Source organism: Mastomys coucha, unplaced genomic scaffold (genome assembly GCF_008632895.1).
Source record: "Mastomys coucha isolate ucsf_1 unplaced genomic scaffold, UCSF_Mcou_1 pScaffold22, whole genome shotgun sequence".
NCBI lineage: Eukaryota > Metazoa > Chordata > Mammalia > Rodentia > Muridae > Mastomys > Mastomys coucha.
The window spans coordinates 233,015,827-233,035,979 of NW_022196905.1; the positions used below are offsets into that span (position 1 = coordinate 233,015,827).

Below are 20,153 nucleotides of genomic sequence, written 5' to 3' on the forward strand. Positions count from 1 at the left end.
AAAAAAAAAAAAGAAGAAGGAGTTGTTGGTGCTGGTAAGATAGCTTAGTAGGTGAAGCACTCTCTGTGCAAGTCTGGTGACCTGATTCAGTGCCAGGACCCACATGATCGGAGAGAATTGACTTCAGAACATTTTCCTATGGCCTCCTTATGATGCCGTGGCATGAACTTTTTCATACCCACACACATCATACACATACTGAACAATCATTTTTATTTTAACCTAAAAGGAACTGTTGTTGTTAGTTCAGTTATCCAAAGATATCTTTACATTGGGAACCTATAAGGTTATCCAAGTGATTGTTCACTGTAATCTGAATGCCATTGAACCCACACTAGCAATTTGAGTGATTGCATAGTCAAGACCTTCTGTTAATTTCCTTTCTCTTTTCGTCTCTTGTAGAACTGCCAGTGTATGGCCAGCATTCCCAGTGGTTGATAATGTTGGAAATGAGCTGCTTGACCTTCTCCAGCATTCATTTGTTAAAAATGAATAGAATGCAAGTTCAGTTCCACATTATGAAAACAGTACTCGGAAAGTTGAAAACTATCTAAATGATTGTCTTTGGCTGGGCTGTGTTCTTAGCAAGCAGAAGCCTTGGTCAGGGTCTGCTGTTGACTCTTGAGGAGCACATAGCCCACCTATTGGGGACTACAGGTGCCACTACTACTATGGGTAATTCCTGCATCTGCCGAGATGACAGTGGAGCAGAAGACAATGTTGACACCCACCAGCAACAGGCTGAGAACAGTGCAGTCCCTACTGCAGACAGTAGGAGCCAACCTCGGGACCCTGTCCGGCCACCAAGGAGAGGCCGAGGACCTCATGAGCCAAGGAGAAAGAAACAAAATGTGGATGGGTTAGTGCTGGACACACTGGCGGTAATACGGACTCTTGTAGATAAGTAAGTATTTGACTTACTGTCGACTCCAGTGTCATGGAAAGTGTTCTGCCAGGAACCACCACTTTTGGACTCCATCCATTTCATTTAGGATATATTTTCCAAGCCTTGTGCTCATAGGCCAAGAGAGGATGCTTATTTCTTCTCTGATGGCAGAGTAAATAAGGTTTGATGTTTTTACTTGGTATCATCTACTCCTGTCTGGAAATTCTTAAACAGTTCTGTACAGAAAACTTGGATTTAATTTTCTGATTGAAAATATGATTTTTATGAGGGAGTACAGTAACTATGGAGTGAGTCTGTATTAATTACTTGCTTAAGTAGGAAATACAGAAATGTTTTCTTGAAGATTAGTTACGTTTGCCTATTTTTTCTGCTGACTGTATATTCAATATGAGTAGTCTTACCAAGAGTATGGCATGTAACTTCTGTAGGCAATTAAGGACAATGGGCAACAAAAGCTTAACCTCTCCTATTTTATTACTTCTTGTTTAATCTGTTAAATCCATTTGGGGAAATTGTAAGTTGAAATGACAGGGCACACCTGGGCCTATGCTCTCTTTCTCCTGCTTTTTCTAAAAAAAAAAAAAAAAAAAAATCTCAGTTTGAATGACAGTAAAATTAAAGGGCATTGCTCAGACTGAAAAAAATCCAGTGTGAGGTTATTTAATAAGGCATAAATTTTAGACCATGATGAACCTAGATTCAGATTCTGGCCCATTACTAATTTTATGACATTCAACAAGGTACTTTTCTAATCTTTTTTTTAATAAGAATTTTTATTCTTGTGTAATTTGTATAAATGGTCTAGTGTGGCGCTTTATATAAAAAAAAAAGAAAGAAAAAGAAATGCTCAATACATAGTCATTTTAAGTTCTTTTTACTTATGCCCTGCTAGAAAATTCATAGGTATTTAATATTCACACTAATAAAAGCACAGTTTTGATTAGTCCTTTAAAACTGGTAAGAAAAGAATTCTTGTATACCTAAGATACACAAAGCCTTAGCTATATCAGCCTCTTCTGCTCAATACTGAAGTAGTTGTTGATCTCCAAGAATAATAATTTGGGGGGTTAATGATATTTCCCAGTGGTTAGAGTACTTGGCTAATATCTATATAGTGCTTTACCAGGTCCAACTTCCAGTAATACACACACAAAAGAATCTTTCTTTAAAAAGTTATCCTTCTTCCTACAGAATTATAATGGAAAATTATCCTTTCCAAATAAGGAAGTAACCACAACATTAATTAAGCACATTGAAAAATTAAGTTCAGAGTAGACTGCTGTATTTTAAAGGCAAGTGTCTAAGGATATAAAAGCAAGGCTTTTCTTTCCAGAAGCCTTAGTTCCAAGTTTCAAGCAAATATTATAAATTGTAAATGTCCTTGTTAATTAAGCTTATGATTCACGAAAGAGAGGCAAGGGTACTGAGTGGTTGCATGGGAGGCAGAGGCAGGTGGTTCTCTGTGAATTCGAGGCCAGCCTGGTCTACAGAGTGAGTTCCAGGACAGCTGGGGCTATCCTGAGAACACAGATGGGAGTAAGGGGAGTCAAGAACTACATGCTTGAGTAACTTTCTAAAAATAAAACATATGTATATATTGTAAAGATGACAAAGCAGAATTCAGACAGTTCATAAACATGGATATGTAACCTTTTTTTTTGGTCTCACCCCAGAGGCTTGAATCTAGGGCCTGTGGATACTAGGCAAGTGCCCTACCATTGAACTCATCACCACTGCTTTTTTGCTAATGTTAAGTTTCCCCTGCCGACCTTGACCTTAGTATGTAGCCCAAGCAGACCCTGAACTTGCAATCCTTTTGTCTTTGCCTCCAGAGTAGCTGGGATTACGGGGGTGACCAATTTTATAGTTTAATTTTATTATTCTTTTTCTATTTTTGTATGATGTGTGAATGTGTATGTGTGTATACATGAAGTCATATGTGTGAGTACAGGCATATGCTTGCTATAGATATGGGTGAGGTGGTCAGAGGACAGCCTTGGCTGTTTGTCCTCACCTTCTACCTTGTTGAGACCTGTCTCTTTTGTTGATCTCACTGCCAGTACCAGGTTAGCTAGCCTGCAGACTCAAGGACTTCTATCTCTGCCTCTCATCTTACTGTACAACTGTGGGATTGTAGACTTGTATTATTGCACCAGACTTTTATGTGGGTTCTGGGGAGTCCAATTCAGGTCCTTCCACTTCTGCTTTAACCACAGAACCATCTCCCCAGACTTGTGGCTTGATTTCAGAAAATACTAAAGGATACATTATAACTTAGAAAGTTCTTAAGATTGTTAAGATGAAATATGAGAGAGAACTATGAAGTACCAGGACAAAGGGATGTAGCAAGAACATATCTTAATCTGTTACAGATGCAAATGTGGCAGTTACCAAATAGTCTTCTCATTGTCTTCTCTTGATTGCTTACTCCAGAAGGAGTGCAACTGATAGGAGAAGGCGCAGGCCCCCAATGCCATAGCGGAGAGGTGCTATGGAAGAGTTTTTTATGCTGTTGGTTTCTAGTTCTCTACAGCTTCATTTTGAAATAAATTGCCTAATCACAGCATGCCTTTATACCCAGCTTTTTTGTTGTTGTGGCTGTCTCATTTTAATCCTTTGAATTTTGTTCCTCAGTTCTGAAAATTTCTCAGCCATCTTTTTTTTTTTTTAATATTTTTGGTATTCAGTATTTGGTATTGGAATCCTTCAGTATTTTTCCCTATATGTGTATGCCCCCTAAGCTGACCTCAAACTTAGGATTTTCTTCCTGCCTCAGTCTCCTGAATGCCAGAGGACAGGCATGTAAAGCCACAAGAGTCTGCCAGTGTTCTCACCTAATTCATTCAGTTTCTCTTTATGCATATTTGGATTTTTTTTCATGTTTGCTTCTTGGTTTTTGTTTGGCTAATTTGTTTTTGTGTCTTTTTGTTTTGGTTTTTGTTCAAGTCAGGGTTTCTCTGTGTTGCCCTGGATGTCTTGGAACTCTTTCTGTAGATCAGGCTGGCCTCGAACTCTGGGACCTGCCTGCCTCTACCTCCCAAGTGCTGGGATTAAAGGCGTGCACTGCCACCACTACCCAGCTCACATCCTTCTTATAGGTGTTCCTGAAAATATATTTATTTATTTTAAAGTTTTCTTATTTGCATAATTTGAGTAGTGACTCAGATTGTTAGAGACCTCAATACTAGTTATTTCTACATGTTTGAATTTTTTTTTCAGACTCCTTTTTTGCCTCTCTTTTCTGAGACAAGGTCTCACTGTCTAGGCCAGACTGGCCACAGTCTAAGCTCTTCCTGCTTCAGCCTCCTAAACTGCTCAATTACAGGCATATGTCATCATACAGCTGCAGATTCCTTTAATTTTTCCTCACTTTTATATATGCCTTTATGCCATGCATACTCAGAGGGGCTAGCATGTTTCCCAAGTCTCCAAGTAAACCTTATTGAAATTCTGTAAATAGCTAGGGCCTGCAGCATAAGTTTTGTTTTGCCAAGTTTTAAATAGGTCACTGGAGACTTGTACTTTATTTATCCAACTTGTAGCTCAGATCATCATCTTTCTTTCTTTTAAATATTTATTTTATTTTATGTGGATGGGTATTTTGCCTGCATGCACAGAGCGTGTACCACATCTATGCCTGGTGTGATGGATTCCCTTGGAACTGGAGTTACAGACAGTTGTGAGCTGCCATAGAGGTCCTGGAAATTGAAACCCAGTCTTCTAGAGGAGCAGCCTCTTAACAGATGAACCAAGTCTCCTGCTCCTGTCATCTAACTTTCTTAACTCCATTTCCTGAGAGGGATCTGTTTTCCAGATGTACTTTGTGCAAGGTCCTCACCCTTCCATAGATGAAGTTTTTTTGTCCTATTACCTAGCTGAGCATCCCCAGTCTTCCATCCAGTTCCCAACCTACAGCTCACTTTCCACCTGCCATCAGAAATGTCTGCTCTGTTTCTGCTTCATGGGGCATTTATCTTCTTTAAGCACAGGGATGTCTTTGTAATCTTTGTGTACCTCCTCATAGAATTACAATATTCCTTTTCCTTGTTTGCTGTCTCTGTTACATTCTATTATTGTTTTCTTCTTCCTTAATTTTATTTTTCTGCATCACCCACTGTATCAATAGGCAATCAGTCATTGTAATGTTCTAGTTTCAAGCTTGTGTTTACTTGCATCTGTATTGGTAGAATATCTGTAGAGAAAGATTTGGGGGTGGATTTTAAAATGTACATAATTATACAAATCTTTCAAATTTTTTTCTTTGAATATTATGTTTGAGGTCATATGTAAATCTACAACTGCTTCTGGCTGCTACAGAGTATTGCTTTATATGCTTGAAAGTCTTGAAAATACCATGTTTTGTCATATTTTCATATGGTAATAGGTACTTAAGCAAATACAGAATTTTTTTCATTACAAATAGCCTGTGATAAATAGCAAGAATGTGCACTGATGTATAGATATATGTAAAAGTTAGGTATATGCATAATTGACTTTATTATTGACATATTATTCTTTGGGAATATATACAATAGTTATATTATTTTTAAGTCTCTTTCTTCCTTTCTTTCTCTCTTTATTCTTTTAATCTTTTGAGACAGGAGCTTCTGTCTCTATTTGTAACCCAGGCTGGCCTTTAACTCAGGATCCTTCTGTTTCAGCCTCCTGAGTACTGATATTACAGGCATGTGCTACCATGCTCCACCTAAAACATTTATCCGTGTCTGTGTCCTCCGTGTGTGTGTGTGTGTGTGTGTGTGTGTGTGTGTATTGATGCTCCTGGGACATGATGTACATCTAGAAGTCAGAGAATAACTTTAGGAGTCTCCTGCTATAAGATCTGAGAGTGGAACTCAGGTCATCAGGTTTGCTCAACAGACACCTTTACCCTCTGAGCAATCTCACCAGTCCTAAAACATCTTTTAAGTAATAAGTAACTCATCTTGTGAACAGACAAGGGAGTATGCCAAACAATAAGCACCTAATGAGCATCTGAGATGAACATAGTACTTCCATATCTCAAAGTTATTCCAAAGATTAAATGAAGTAAAACAATAGTTTTTATGTTTGTTTGCTTGTTTTTTCTATAGTAGGAAATAGAAATCTGGGGCTGTAGAGATGGCACAGTGGTAAACTGCTTGCTGCACAGCATGAAGACCATTACCTATCAAGCTGAGCAACCTGAGTTCTGAATCCCCAGAACCCATGCAAAGGCAGGTGCATCTATAGTCTAGCACTGGGGGAGTGCAGACAGGTGGCTCCCAGAGTGTTCACTGGCCATCCAGTATAGCTGCAATGGTGGGCTCCATGTTCAGTGAGAGACAGTGCCTCAAAAAATAAGATGGAGAGTGATAGAGAAAGACATTGACCATTGCCTCCACATACACACACACATGTTCGCACACTTGACCACTCACTAAGGAAACAGAAATCCGTAACTCATAAATGAAAAGTGAGTCCTTAAGCAATTTGAAATACCATTGTTTGCTGGACAACAGCAATGAATCTCCCCTGAAATACCTCTTTAGAATTCCTGGGTGACAGTGTGAAAACCTATTAACACATTTAATTGCTTTTTAGAGGAGTTATTAAATAACTCCTTTTGCTACATTTTTGTATTCTTCTATTACCATTTTATGAAGTTTAAACAGATAGTGATATTGTTTCAGAATAAGTCTTCTAAGTGCAGTGTATCTGTAGCCGCTTGATTCCCTAAGTCCTCAGTGGAGTTGCCATCTCCCATCCTATCACCTCTTTAAGGTAAGTGTAAGGGAGATGCTGTTGGCAGTCTTGTCACATGTCAGCAGGCACCAGGCCTTGAGAAATAAAGCTAAGAACTCTAGTCCCCAGTTTCAGTACCGGGCTTTCACCTCAGGTCACAGAATGTTGTGTGTGTCCCTCCCTGTCTGCTCATGTTGCTTGGGAGCTGTCACAGTTACGGAAAGAGCACATAGGGCATATATTTGTTCTTATAGTTGTAGCTATGGTTGTCTCTTTCATCTCTTTCATTGTCATTCATTCACATTGATTTCTTCTATTTCTGCTCCATACTTCCATTTTAACTTTTATTTGGAATTACCATTTACCTAAGTTTAATGTCTTGAATGTTTGTTTTTCAGTGATCAGGAACCTCCTTATTCAATGATTACATTACATGAAATGGCAGAAACAGGTATTTTAATTTTTTATTTTTAATACTTCCTGGTTAATAACAATGAAAAGTGTATGGCCAGCTTTTTAAAGATAAAAGATCTTAAAAATGCCCACATGTAATATAGAAAAGGTCCTGGCTGTATGAAAATTTCCTGTGAAAGTGTAATAGGTACTATATATCACATCCTCAATATTGAACTGCATGTCTCAGTGATGGTTGTATCTCATTTGAAATTAGGAGATAAGAAAATTTATTTTATTGATGGGTCTTTTCACTGTACTTGTTCTTGAATGGGGAGGATAATTGTTTGCCCTTTAGCATCCTATATATGTATCCTTCTAATATAGAGCCAAGTGCTGACTTTATTTAATTAAGTCCTTTACGACAAATGAGATGTTTAAATCTATTTTAATCATAATCTGAAAATCCAGGCCATAGCTTAAATTTTTTCCAAATAAAGATGTCCTTGAGTCACCAGACACCAGTAACAGACTTTGGCTCCATTGTGATGACTACACCTGATGAGCTTTATGGCTACACCTGTGTTACCTTCTAGTTTCTTAAAGCCACGGCATAAAGGCCAAAAGTGTTTGTAAGTCCATTTTATGTTTTCATGTTTCTAAAGTAGTGATTCCATTACATAATCTTCTTGGTTTATCCTTAGATGAAGGATGGTTGGATGTTGTCCAGTCTTTAATTAGAGTTATTCCATTGGAAGATCCATTGGGACCAGCTGTTATAACCTTGTTACTAGACGAATGTCCATTGCCCACTAAAGTAAGTTAAACTGATCTTTGTGGAACTGTCATGAATGTTGTCTGTGCACAGGATGAATAATCACTGAAGCATTTGATGTACTCTTTGTACTTGAGATCTGCTCTATTGAGTAGTAACATGAACATTTTTTATTACTAATGAAGTGTTTTATATCCTCTATCAATAGGTTTTAGTTTAACATTTTTTAATGTTTAAAGTAGAAACATTTGCATTTGTGAGGACAGTCTTCACTTGAAAACTAGAAGAAAATGAGCTGATTTTATCTGAGCAACTTCCTTATAACAAAGATTTTCTATTACGAGGAACAGTGCTGTGCTGAAAGCTTGAGTCTCACTCAAGCACTTAGAAGTTTGTATAGCCTAGCTTATGCTCTAACTAGGGCACAGATTTTTTTTTTAAAAAAAAGATTTATTTTATTTCTTTGAGTACATCTCAGACACACCACAAGAGGACAAATTACAAATCCTATTACAAATGGTTGTGAGGTACCATTAGTTGCTGGGAATTTTTCGCAGGACCTCTGGAAGAGCAGTTAGTGCTCTTAACCAATGAACCATCTGTCCAGCCCTAGGACACAGATAAACTTTCATTGCTTTGCCCTCTACCTTCATCAGGCAGGCTGCTTCCATGCGTACATTTTGCTTTGCTTTGCTTTGCTTGTGACAGGGTCTCATTATGTAGCCTTCACAGTCATGTAACTTACTTTGTAGACCAGGCTGGCCTCAAACTCATAGAAATCTGCCTAAGTGCTGGGATTAAAAGCATGTACTATAACGCCGTACATACTTTTTAAAATGTGAATTCTGATACCTTTTATTTGTATGTTGAAGTTTCAGATACTCTATGATAGAAAAACATGAACAGAGAGAAGTATCTTTAGCCTACTCACAATCAGCTTGGGCACTACGTTAGCTTAATCATCTTTAATTTGCCTCACAAATTGGTGGGATTTGCTCTTGCTTGATACAGCTTCTTGGAAGCCAAGCATGATAGGTAGTACATGCCTATAATCCCAGCACTCAGCAGGTAGAAGCAGGAATACCAGGAGTCTATAGCAAGTCTGGTGCGTTGGTTACATTGCAAGTTTAAGGCAGCCTTAAGACTACACAGAACCCTGTCTTAAAAGAAAAAAATGGGTATAGTGAGTTATGCCTGCAACCCCAGCATTTGGAAAGCTGACATAGAAGATTCTATGAGCTCCAGAACCAACCTGGACTGTATGCCAGCCTGGGCTAGACTGAGCCCTTGACTTGGGGGCAGGGAAGTAACTTTTTATTTCCACATCATTAGGTCATAAGGTATTTCGGTTTATCTTTTAGGGTTTGTTGTTTTAAGTAAGAGTCTCATGTGTGTGGTTTCTTTTTGAGACAGGGTTTTACTGTGTAACATAGCCTTGTGTAACCCAGTCTAGCCTTGACTTTACAATCTTCATGCCTCAACCTCCTGAGTCCAGAAATTTTAGGCATGTTCTACCATGACCAAGTTACTGTGCTTAATCTTTGAAATTTGAATGGGTTTAGTCTGGTTAACGATTTAAGTATGTATGTATGTATGTATGTATGTATTAAAATAGACTTGATGTTACATACCTGTAATTCCAGCACTCTGGAGGCTGAGGCAGGAGGATTGCCACAAGTTCAAGGCCAACCTGGGCTACATAGTGAATTCCAGGATAGCCTTAGTATATATGGCTACATGTATGGCTGTATATACCAAGACTCCATCTCAAAAAACAAAAGCATGAAATATGTATTGGCTATAACTGGTACATTTTGGATGAAATGGAATCTGGCATTGAGAAAACTTAAGGTTTATCAGGTATTTCCCATTAATAATGATATCATTTTAATGAAATAATTTTATGGGATCATTCATTCTAAGCTTATTGAATACCTTTTTATAGCTTTGTTTCCAGGAATTCTCTTCTCTTCGGAAAATGCCTGCAGAATATATATATTCATCAAATCTATTTGCAATTTTTTTTATAGGATGCACTCCAGAAATTGACTGAAATTCTCAATTTAAATGGAGAGGTAGCATGCCAGGACTCAGGCCACCCTGCCAAACATAGGAATACATCCGCAGTCCTTGGCTGTTTGGCTGAGAAACTAGCAGGTAACTCTAGCACATGCTTCCTTGTTTGACATTGGGACATCTGCACTGCAGACCGTTGACCAAACCTGTTAGAGCAGAAAGAAGGAAAGAAGCTGAATATGGTGGCACAAGCCTATCACCACAGCACTTTAAGACAAGAGGGTTAAGAGTTCAAGCCCCCACCCCGCATAGTAAGTATGTTAGAGACCAATCAGAACTGTGGGGGACCCTTTTTCTAAACAAACACAAAAGGAATGAACAGAAATGGACTAAAAGGAAGAAAATTACTCAAAAGACTCAATTAAGTGCAATCTAATTTAGCTTTGTTGATTTTTTTTTTTCTCAGAGAAATTTAAGATAAATTTGTTGTATTGATTTGCTTAAAAGATAAGGGAAAGACTAAATTTAGAATAATTAATTATTTTATGCATTTCTAGTAATGACTCTTGTCTACTTTAGGAATATTAACAGCAAATTACATAAGAATATCTCAACCAATTACTTTATATATAGTGGAAGAATAATGGATTCAAAATTAGAACACATGGGTGCTGGTCCGGACTGTCATGGCTTCCCAGGAGCCTGACCTAGCTAGTCTCTTTATGGTGGACTCAGTTGCTACACTGTGAAAAGATGATGGTAGTAGGAACAATCTGAGAGAGGAGGCCTGGGTAATGTGTATCAGAGAATGGAATTCAAGCAAAACAATTTGGTTGTCAATAGTTACCAATTTAAAATAGCATGACACTTTTAATCATGTTCAGTGTTTGCTGTGTTTGTTTAGGTCCTGCAAGCATAGGTTTACTTAGCCCAGGAATACTGGAGTATTTGCTACAGTGTCTGGTAAGTAAGACGTCAAAGCTGGTTATTCTCAGTCATATAGAATTATATGTTTTTCTCAAATTACTAGCATAGTCCCTGATGCAGAGGATAGGATCAATTTTAAACTTTATGTACAGGCATTAGCTGGGTTTTTATTTAACATCTCCTATGTTTAGAGACAGACAGAAAGAAGACACACACACACACACATACGGGGACGGGGAGAGGAATAGGAATTTATGAATTGCTCTAGTTTTAAATTTAGTCATAAGATAGCTGCTAGAATTTTTGGACTTTGTAGGTGTCCTTACAATCTACCAAATAATAATGGAGAACACCCCAACATGCACTCGAGTGTGAGAGTGCCCCCCCCACATATACAAACACACACACACACACATGCAGACACACACACACACAGTGGAAACAAAATTCCAGCATTCCAGCAACAGGCCAGGTTCCCAGTGTATATGAATCTGTGCTCACCCACCTTTGCCTTCCCTGCTACCACAATTAAAACTGCCGTTGGTAAACTGATGTATCACCTATGAAGTCTGTGGTTTGTTGAAGCTGTCTTCCTATCACTCCCAGCACTTGACTGCAGTTTTGACTAGCCTGTGTTTTCTAGGTTATTTTTTTGCAAGCCTAGTAAGAATTAGCCTTTTTTAAAACTCTAGCCTAAGCTGGGTGGTGATGACACACACCTTTAGTTCCAGCACTTAGAAAATAGAAGCTAGTGGATCTCTGAGTTCAAGACCAGCCTGGTCTACACAGCCTGGAACTCCAGAGTGAGTTCTAGGATAGCCAGAGCTACACAGAGAGAAATCCTGTCTTGGGGAAACAAACAAACAAACAAACAAAAACTCAAAAAAAAAAAAAAACCCAAAGCCCCATTTAGTCTAAAAGACTTAATTTGTCTAGTTTACACACTATGAACTTAAAATAACCCTTACAGTGTTCTGAGTGAGCACTGGGAGATACAGAGTAGTTGGACAGTCATTTCCTCATCTCAGAGGTCACTATAGGTTAAAGGAATAGAACCATTCAAACAACAGTTAACTTCTACTTTATGACAGGATGTGATCAAGAGCAAAATTACTTCCTCCAGGCTGAGTGCTATAAGAGCTTTGAGAAAATGAAGAGGGGTGGAGGTGGATGTGATTGAGTGACAAGAGGCCTGTGGTAGTCATGAAAGACAGACTTCCTGATGAAGGTGGGGCTTACTTAGCTAGCTCATGACACAAGGCTCAGAGTTTCTTGGCTAAAGCAGAATAGATAGAAGCCTCATAAACAGAGTTATCTCATCAGAGAAGGCAGTGTTCACAGATTGGAGGACACAAACTGGGATATCCAGGTAGAAAGGTTTTATGCTAGAAAAGCAGGCAGGATGTGGCAAGGATAAAGATGCTGAAGAGGCTTTATAGAGGGAGAACAGTGATTCTATGAGCTTTGCTGAACTTAGGCAGGTACCACAAAAGTGCATGGGAATACACTGAGGTTCCAGAACTCTCTGGAGGCTCCCAACATAGCTGGGAGAAAGCAAAAAATGTGAGAAGAGAAGATACTAAACATACAGGCCTTTCTTTAAGTGGGAATGTACATGTTGTAAACTCAAATATAAGTCAAGAGCACTTGTCACTCTCCTGTCATCACAAGCTCCTGTAGATTTTTCTGCAGGAACTAGACTAAAATTAAGATGTTACTGGTCATGGTGGTGCCTGACTTTAATCCTAGCACTGGAAGGCAGAGGCAGGTGGCTATGAGTTTCAAGCCAGCCTGGTCTACATAGCAAGTTCCAGGACAGCCAGAGCTGCATAATAGACCCTGCCAAACAAACAAACAAACAAACAAACAAAAACTAAGATGTTCATTGATAATGTCATTATTTGGACATGGAACTGTCCAAATAATGTCCAAATCTGGAACTGCTATTAGTTCCTTTGAGGATTCTAAAGGTCATTTTTAGATAAAATTCTAGTTTTCTTTTTGGCTTGTTTTAATGAATGTAAGCATCAATGGTATTTTATTTAACAAAGCCCTAATACAATGAGATACTGCTGAAATATCTATATCTACCAATTAATGACTTTAAAAAATAGATTAAGAGACTCTTGATTCTCCATTGGCCAAATGGCCAACTGAGAGTTTGAATAAGAGTGACTTTTCTGCTGTTCCAAATATATAGACTGCCATGTATGAAATTGATACCTTATTGCCTCTACAGGGGGTAACTTTTGTTTTTATCTTTTGTTATCTTTCAGAAGTTACAGTCTCACCCCACAGTCATGCTTTTTGCACTGATTGCACTGGAAAAGTTTGCCCAGACAAGTAGGTATAGTGACTTCTTGCACTAATGATCCTTGTTGGTTATAAAAAAATGAGCCTCCATTCATCAAATGTACATACATTCTTGTTTTAAGACCAGCAAAGTAAATCAAGAACAAAACTAAAGATTATTCTCAGCTAAGATTCCAAGCATGGTGATTATCATTGCTTTCATAACTAAAACCTTAGTAATGGGAGTTGGAGAGAAGGCTTAGCAGTTAGGAGCACTTGTTATGCAGTCATGAAGACCTGAGTTTGGATCCCAACACTTAGTACGAAGCCATGCATCCCATGCATACCTGTAACCTCAGCTCTGAGGCAGACAAAAACAAGAAGATTGCTTAGGCTGGCTGGCTTCCAGCCCAGTATAGAAAATGCAAGCCCCCAGTTCAAGGAGTGATCCTGCCAAAAGAATTCTGGAGACTGATAGATGAGAACACACAGTACCCTCTTCTGGCTTCCATGCATGCCTCACATCAGTGAGGCATATATTCACACAGGCATAAACACGTACATAAACCACATATACACAAAGTTTTAAAACATAATGGAATGATGTGGTGAGTTTAGAGAGATGATTAAGAGCACTTCATGCTCTTCCAGAGACCAGAGTTTGGTTCCCAGCACCAACATTGTTGAGCCCCTCACAACCACCTGTAACTCCAGCTCCAGGGATCTGACACCCTCTTCTGGCCTCTACAGACACTCAGACACACATGGCATACATATACACAGACTTACGTGCATACACATAAGTAAAAAATTTTAAACTGGACTTTATGTGCATGTCTTTAATCCCAGGACTCAGGATACAAAGGCAAATGGCTCTCTAAGTTCGAGGCCAGCCTGGTCTATACAGTGAGTTTCAGGACAGCCAGAGCTACATAGAGAGACTATGTCTCAAAAACAAAACAAAACATAACAAAATAATAATAATAATAATATAATAATAATAATAATAACAATACATCTTTTAAAAATAGCATTGAGATTGCCAGACAGTAGCTACAGTTCTTTGGCTATGTTATCCCTAGAAGGAAGCATTGGTAGAAATTTAATCCCCAAATTCTCTGTTGTCTCCCTCACTCCATATTCTAATCTATTGCACATCCTCATCCTCCACTTTCATTGTTATTTAATATTTCATCTTTCCAAACAGGTGAAAATAAATTGACTATCTCTGAATCCAGTATTAGTGACCGTTTGGTCACATTGGAGCTGTGGGCTGATGATCCTGATTATCTGAAACGTCAAGTTGGCTTCTGTGCCCAGTGGAGCTTAGACAATCTCTGTAAGTGGGGGTTGTTCTTATTAAAAATGGTTTCTACTTCTATATATAATATTTTTATTTTATTTATGTTGAGCTGGGGGGTGGGTATGTATGTATGTTGAGGTTACAGAACAAATTTCAGGAATTGGTTCTCTTTTTCTACCTTGTGGGTTCCAGTTCATTAGACAAGTGCCCTTACCTGCTGAGCCATCTCACCAGCCAAAATCTGTTTACATTTCTAAATCCCTGTCTTCAGTAGGATCATAAGCTTCTTAATGAGCTTCTCTATGCCCTACTAGAACAGTATCCTAGGCACCTTTCAGATGAGAATTAACTAAAATGCTTCTGATGTCAGCATTCTTGGGTTCATAGACCTTTAACTGTATAGCTCTGTCTGAGACCTTTCTAACACACACTTTCTTACTGCCCTCCAACAAGGTTCTGTTAGCTCCAACTCTGGCCCTGTTCATATTTGTACTCTCTCCTCTGTCTTTTCTTTTTATGTATGTGTATATGGTGTTTTTATTGTCATGTTACAAAGTGTCTGACATAACCTAATGAGAAGAATAACTTATTGTGGTTCATAGTTTCAGAGGTCTCAGTGGCAGGGTGGGAGAAGGAATAGCCCAGTCAGGGAGGCAAGGAAATACAAAGGACAGAAGACCTACCTTTTTATTATTTAATTTAAGTTTTCAGTGCTAGGGATAGAGTTGAGAACTTTGCTCATGCTAGGAAACATTCCCAGCCCACTCCCCTTCTTTGTCCTCTCCTCTTTACCTCAAATGGTCTTTAAACCCAAATTAATTCTTACTTAGACTGTGCCAGTTATTTTTAAATTTTTCTCTTTTTCTCCTCCAAGGGCTATTAGAATACAAAACACATTTATTTATCGTTGCCTCTCTCTATCACTAGCACTGTGCTAACGCAGTTGAACACTAAACGTCTAATTCTTGCTCTGACATGGAATACAGCCTATATAGTGCTAGCTAAAGAGTAATTTTGAGTAAATGCAGTTTGAAAGCTAGGCATGAAGACACATGGGTATAATTTCAGCATTTGAGAGGCAAAGGCAAGAGACAGGAGCTCAAGGTCATCCTCAGCTACATAGTGAGTTTAAACCAAACTACATTCGATCCTGGCTCAAAAAACAAAATCAATTCGTGGTCCAGGTATGGTGGTTCACACTTTTAATTTAGTACTGGGAGATGGAGGAAGGTAGACCTCTATCAGTTCGAGAATGGCCTGGTCTACATGGCAAGTTGTAAGCCAGTCAGGGCTACAGAGTGAGACCTGTAATTTGGATTTTGCTTTATAAACTATAATAGATACAGGGACTAGAAACACCACACTCAAAGTGCTGCCCTTTTTTGGCATTTGCTTAGTTCATGTAATAACAAAGCTCAGATGCTAGGCCCTACCAGTTTTTCATCCCTTGACAAGTATGGCAGCTAGAGATGACAGTAGCTTTTTCCTTTTCCAAACCATTACAGCCTGCCCTAGGAAACATGACCACTTTTTCTTTTGCAGTTTTAAAAGAAGGTAGACAACTAACCTACGAGAAAGTGGACTTGAATAATATTAGGGCCATGCTGAACAGCAATGATGTCAGCGAGTACTTGAAGATCTCACCTCACGGCTTGGAGGTAAAGCTCACAGACCTTCTGAGAGCTAACATTACTTTGTTCCCACGTTTCATGCCCTGCTTCAGAGCACAAGTAGCGTCTGATAGGCAGAAACTTTCCTTATACCCAAAGAGTGATTAGAGGTAAAAGTGGCAGGGATGGAGATGCTTCCAGATGTTATCCACTCTTCCCTCTCACATGTTATTGCTTCTGCTGTAGCACTGCAGTGCTTGTTGACTGGCTTACTTATGTCTGGATTGTTGGTTTGTAGTGCTCATTATTGCTAAATAAATGTCCTACTACTGAGTTACAGTCCTAGCTAAGTATATCTGTTTTTAAACCTTAAAAAAAAAAAAAAAAAAAAAAAAAAAAAACTTATGTATGTTGATGTTTTGCCTGCATGTATGTCTATGTACCATTTGCTTGCCTGGTACCTGTGAAGGCTGGAGGAAGACATCAGGTCCCCGGGATCTGGAGTTTCAGGAGTTTGTGAGCCACCATGTTGGTGCTAGGAATCAAACCCATGTCTTTGGAAAAGTAGCCAGGGCTCTTGACTGCTGAGACAGCTCTCTAGTTCTAATCTGTTTTTAATCTTTGCCATTTTATCTAACTAAAAGTAAAAAAGGGCTGGAGAGATGGCTCAGCCGTTAAAGGCTAGGCTCACAACCAAAAATATAAAAGTAAAAAAAACAAGTGTTTCCTAAAGAAACAAGTGTTTCCTTTTGTAAATGCCTATGTAGCCAACTGTACTAGACCTGGTGCTTTCCTTTCTCACTTTAAATATTGCCAACTTTGTAATGCAGGGTGATGGGAACATATAGGTGCACATATAGGAAAGTACCAAGGCCTTAGCACTGCAGGACTGATGGACAGTGTGAGCAGTGGTTGCCAAACGACTGTATGGAGGCACCCTATCTTTACCCTTCCATCTTTATCTTATGAAGGCAATGTTGGTGCACTTGTAAACATTCTGATCTCAAAGCAAGCTTTCTTAAGAACTGAAAAACAAAGCCAGGAGCTTTGACTACTTAAAGGTGCAGCCATAATGAAATTCTATACTGAAATAATAATAGGGTTGTTTCACTCAGTTATATGCTTTTATAAATCACTGAAGATGGACAGTGGTATCCCACCAGGAGCTTAAATAAGGAAAATTCCATCCATCCTTCCCTATGCCAGTTTCTTGGTGGTCTTCAGGCACTGATGGGTTGATTTGTACTCCTTGTTTCTGCCAGGCTCGCTGTGACGCCTCCTCCTTTGAGAGTGTACGCTGCACTTTTTGTGTGGACACTGGGGTGTGGTACTACGAAGTAACAGTGGTCACTTCTGGTGTCATGCAGATTGGCTGGGCTACTCGAGACAGCAAGTTTCTCAACCATGTGAGTACCTGGGGTCATTCAAAGGAAGCAGCAGCAGCTTGCTTCTGGTAGATGGGTTAGAGATACTCAGTCAGATGTGCTTCTATTTCACAAAGGTTTGCTCAGTAACTAGGTGGTGCCACATCCTTGACAGTGACTCACTGTACCGTTTAAATGGGAAACAAGTGGAAATGCCCTCAGCCTCTGGGTTTTTCCCTTGAATTTTAGGTTTATCTTAACTTCCTACCTAGAGATTTGTCTTTATGTCTTTTCTGAGTCCTGACCAAATCTGGGACCCAGTTATCACATTGTGACAACAAATAATTTTTTTTTTCTTTTTTTGTTTTATTTTTTGAGACAAGATTTCTCAGTATAGCCCTGGCTGTCCTGGAACTCAATCTATAGTTGATGGCTGACTTTGAATTCAGAAATCCACCTGCCTCTGCCTTTCAAGTACAGGGATTAAAGGTATGCACTACCACCACCAGGCTGCCAACAGATGATATTTACCTTGAGATTAAGTTTTGGAAACCTTGTAGGGGGCCAGAAAGATTACTTTAGCAGTTAAGAGTGCTTTCTGCTCATCCCAGAGGAATTTGGTTCCTACTATCCATATAAGGCTGCTAACAATCACTTGTAACTTCAGCTCCAGGAAATCCAACAACTCTTTCTTGCCTCAGCGGGCTGCACACACATGTGGCGCGTGCGCGCACACACACACACACACACTAATGGACACATAAATAAATAAAAGTTTAAGTGCATGTTTTAAAAAAGGAGCCTCATACAAATTATCTTTCCATAGCATTAACTATTGACTCACTTTTCTCATTTGACTTTTACCTTGTAATTAACAGGCACATTAACTTTCAATATTTATCTTCTGTTATAGAAAGTGCCGAAGTCTAGGATACCACTGAGTGTGGGAGTTTGACAGGTCTTTCCTTTAGATGGATAGTTTCCTGTTTGGAGATAAAGTATTGCTAACCTAGATCATTATATGGCCTGAACCTCAAACTCATAGTGCTCCTTCTACTCCAGTCTCCCAAGTGCAGAGATTATATTATATTATGTTATGTTATGTTATATTATATTACTATAGCCTGTATCACCACACCTGTCCAGACATACCTTCAATACCTAAACTAATTGGCTTTCTTCTGTTGGTCAAATTATAAGATACTTGAGCTTCCTTCTTTGAGGAGACATCAGATGGTAGTGGTACCAGTGCAGCAAGAAGGGCCTTCAGTCCTTGGGAGGCCTAATCATCTTCCTTGAAGGATTCAGCAACTAAGGTTGAGTCATGGCTGAGGCCACATGGCTTTTGGAGGTAAAGCTAAAGACAAGGAGTGAATCCCCATTAGCAGGTTGGGCATGGTCAAAAATATGAATGTTTAGTCCCTAGAAGAGATCTACCTGTTCTCCCTGCCCATTAAGGAATCTGACTTTTCCTGGGGGCATCCCTAAAGGATAAGGTTCTAAAGATCTTGCCAGTGCAGAAGCAGACTTGGGCTGGACAGCAGAGCAGTTTCAAGGCTTTTGTAACTATTGGCAACTACATTGGCCATGTGGCTCTTGGCAATAAGTGCTTTAAGCAGATAGCCACTGCCATCTGAGGGGCCATCATTTTAGCCAAGCATTCTGTCATCCCTGTGTGGAAAGGCTACTGTGGGAACAAAATTGGCAAGCTCCACATCATCCCACACAAGGTGATAGGCCATTGTGACTCAGTACTGATATGTTTCATCTAGGGCAGAGGCACTGGCATCTCTGTTCCTGTGCCAAGGCCACCTTTGATGCCCTCTCCAAGACCTCTAGAAAGAGACTCTTCATCAAATCTCCTTATCAGGAATTCACTGGCTATCTTGTGAAAACCCACACCAGAGTCTCCATTCAAAGGACCCAGTCTTCAGCTTTGGCTACTACATAGGGTTTTTATACCAGAAAAATAAAGTGAATTAAGTCTGAAAAAAAAAAAAAGCTATTTGAAATCAATTCAGCTTTGTCCAGGAATATTTTTTAAAACTCCTAGACTAGAAAGAGAATAGTTGTTAAGAAGAGGGCTAATGGACAAGGCAAGACAGTTCTGAAGTCTTGCTTGTTTGGACTCCAATCTGCTAGTATTTTTCTTTGGGAACCTGTAGTGTTTGGAAGCTGGAGATTGTTTTTAACTGCTGTGTACTCGGAAGTTACTAGGTTTGGAGAACAACTCCATTGTCTCATTCCTAATACTAATTTATCAGTTATATGAATAATGGCTGCCTGTTCCAAATAGATTGTGATTTTTTTTTTTAACGTTCAAAAAAATGATCTTAAACACTGAAGAGGTGGTTCAGAGCTTAAGAGCACTTTCTGCTCTTCCAGAGGTCCTGAGTTCAAATCCCAGCAACCACATGGTAGCTCACAACCATCCATCACAAGATCTGACGCCCTCTTCTGGATTGTCTGAAGACAGCTACAGTGTACTCATGTATAATAATAAATAAATCTTTTAAAAAAAAAGGAAAAGAAAAATAGGGATGGTACCATGGAAGTGCCTTTCCTCTGCGTCTTGCCTCAGAATCCTAAAAGTCCTGCCTCTCACCCTGCCCAGCCAGTGGCTGTTGAATCTTTATTGATTAATCAAAAACCAATTGGGGACAGGGACCCTCAGCATCTGAACATGCTGTGTGATCTTGGCAGCCAAATTAAGATGAAGCATTAGGACCAATCCCCAACACTATATAGCCAGTTCAAGGCAGCCTGTGCTATAGGAGAACCTAAAGAAGAGCCGGACACTATGCCATATACCTTTAATCCTAGCCCTCAGAAGACAGAGCAGATG

At 39.2% G+C, this 20,153-nt stretch overlaps 1 protein-coding gene across 1 annotated transcript in view; it reads left to right on the plus strand.

Annotated features, from left to right (window-relative positions):
• The window catches only part of Rspry1 (ring finger and SPRY domain containing 1), a 52,012-nt gene that overhangs the window by 16,834 nt on the left and 15,025 nt on the right, over positions 1-20,153 (plus strand). The window contains exons 2-10 of the mRNA XM_031340913.1: positions 403-904; positions 7,027-7,079; positions 7,726-7,838; positions 9,827-9,953; positions 10,717-10,775; positions 13,016-13,082; positions 14,239-14,370; positions 15,877-15,992; positions 17,207-17,350. Of these exons, the coding sequence (XP_031196773.1) occupies positions 555-904; positions 7,027-7,079; positions 7,726-7,838; positions 9,827-9,953; positions 10,717-10,775; positions 13,016-13,082; positions 14,239-14,370; positions 15,877-15,992; positions 17,207-17,350 (1,161 nt within the window). The 5' untranslated portion in view covers positions 403-554. The remainder of the gene's footprint in view (positions 1-402; positions 905-7,026; positions 7,080-7,725; positions 7,839-9,826; positions 9,954-10,716; positions 10,776-13,015; positions 13,083-14,238; positions 14,371-15,876; positions 15,993-17,206; positions 17,351-20,153) is intronic.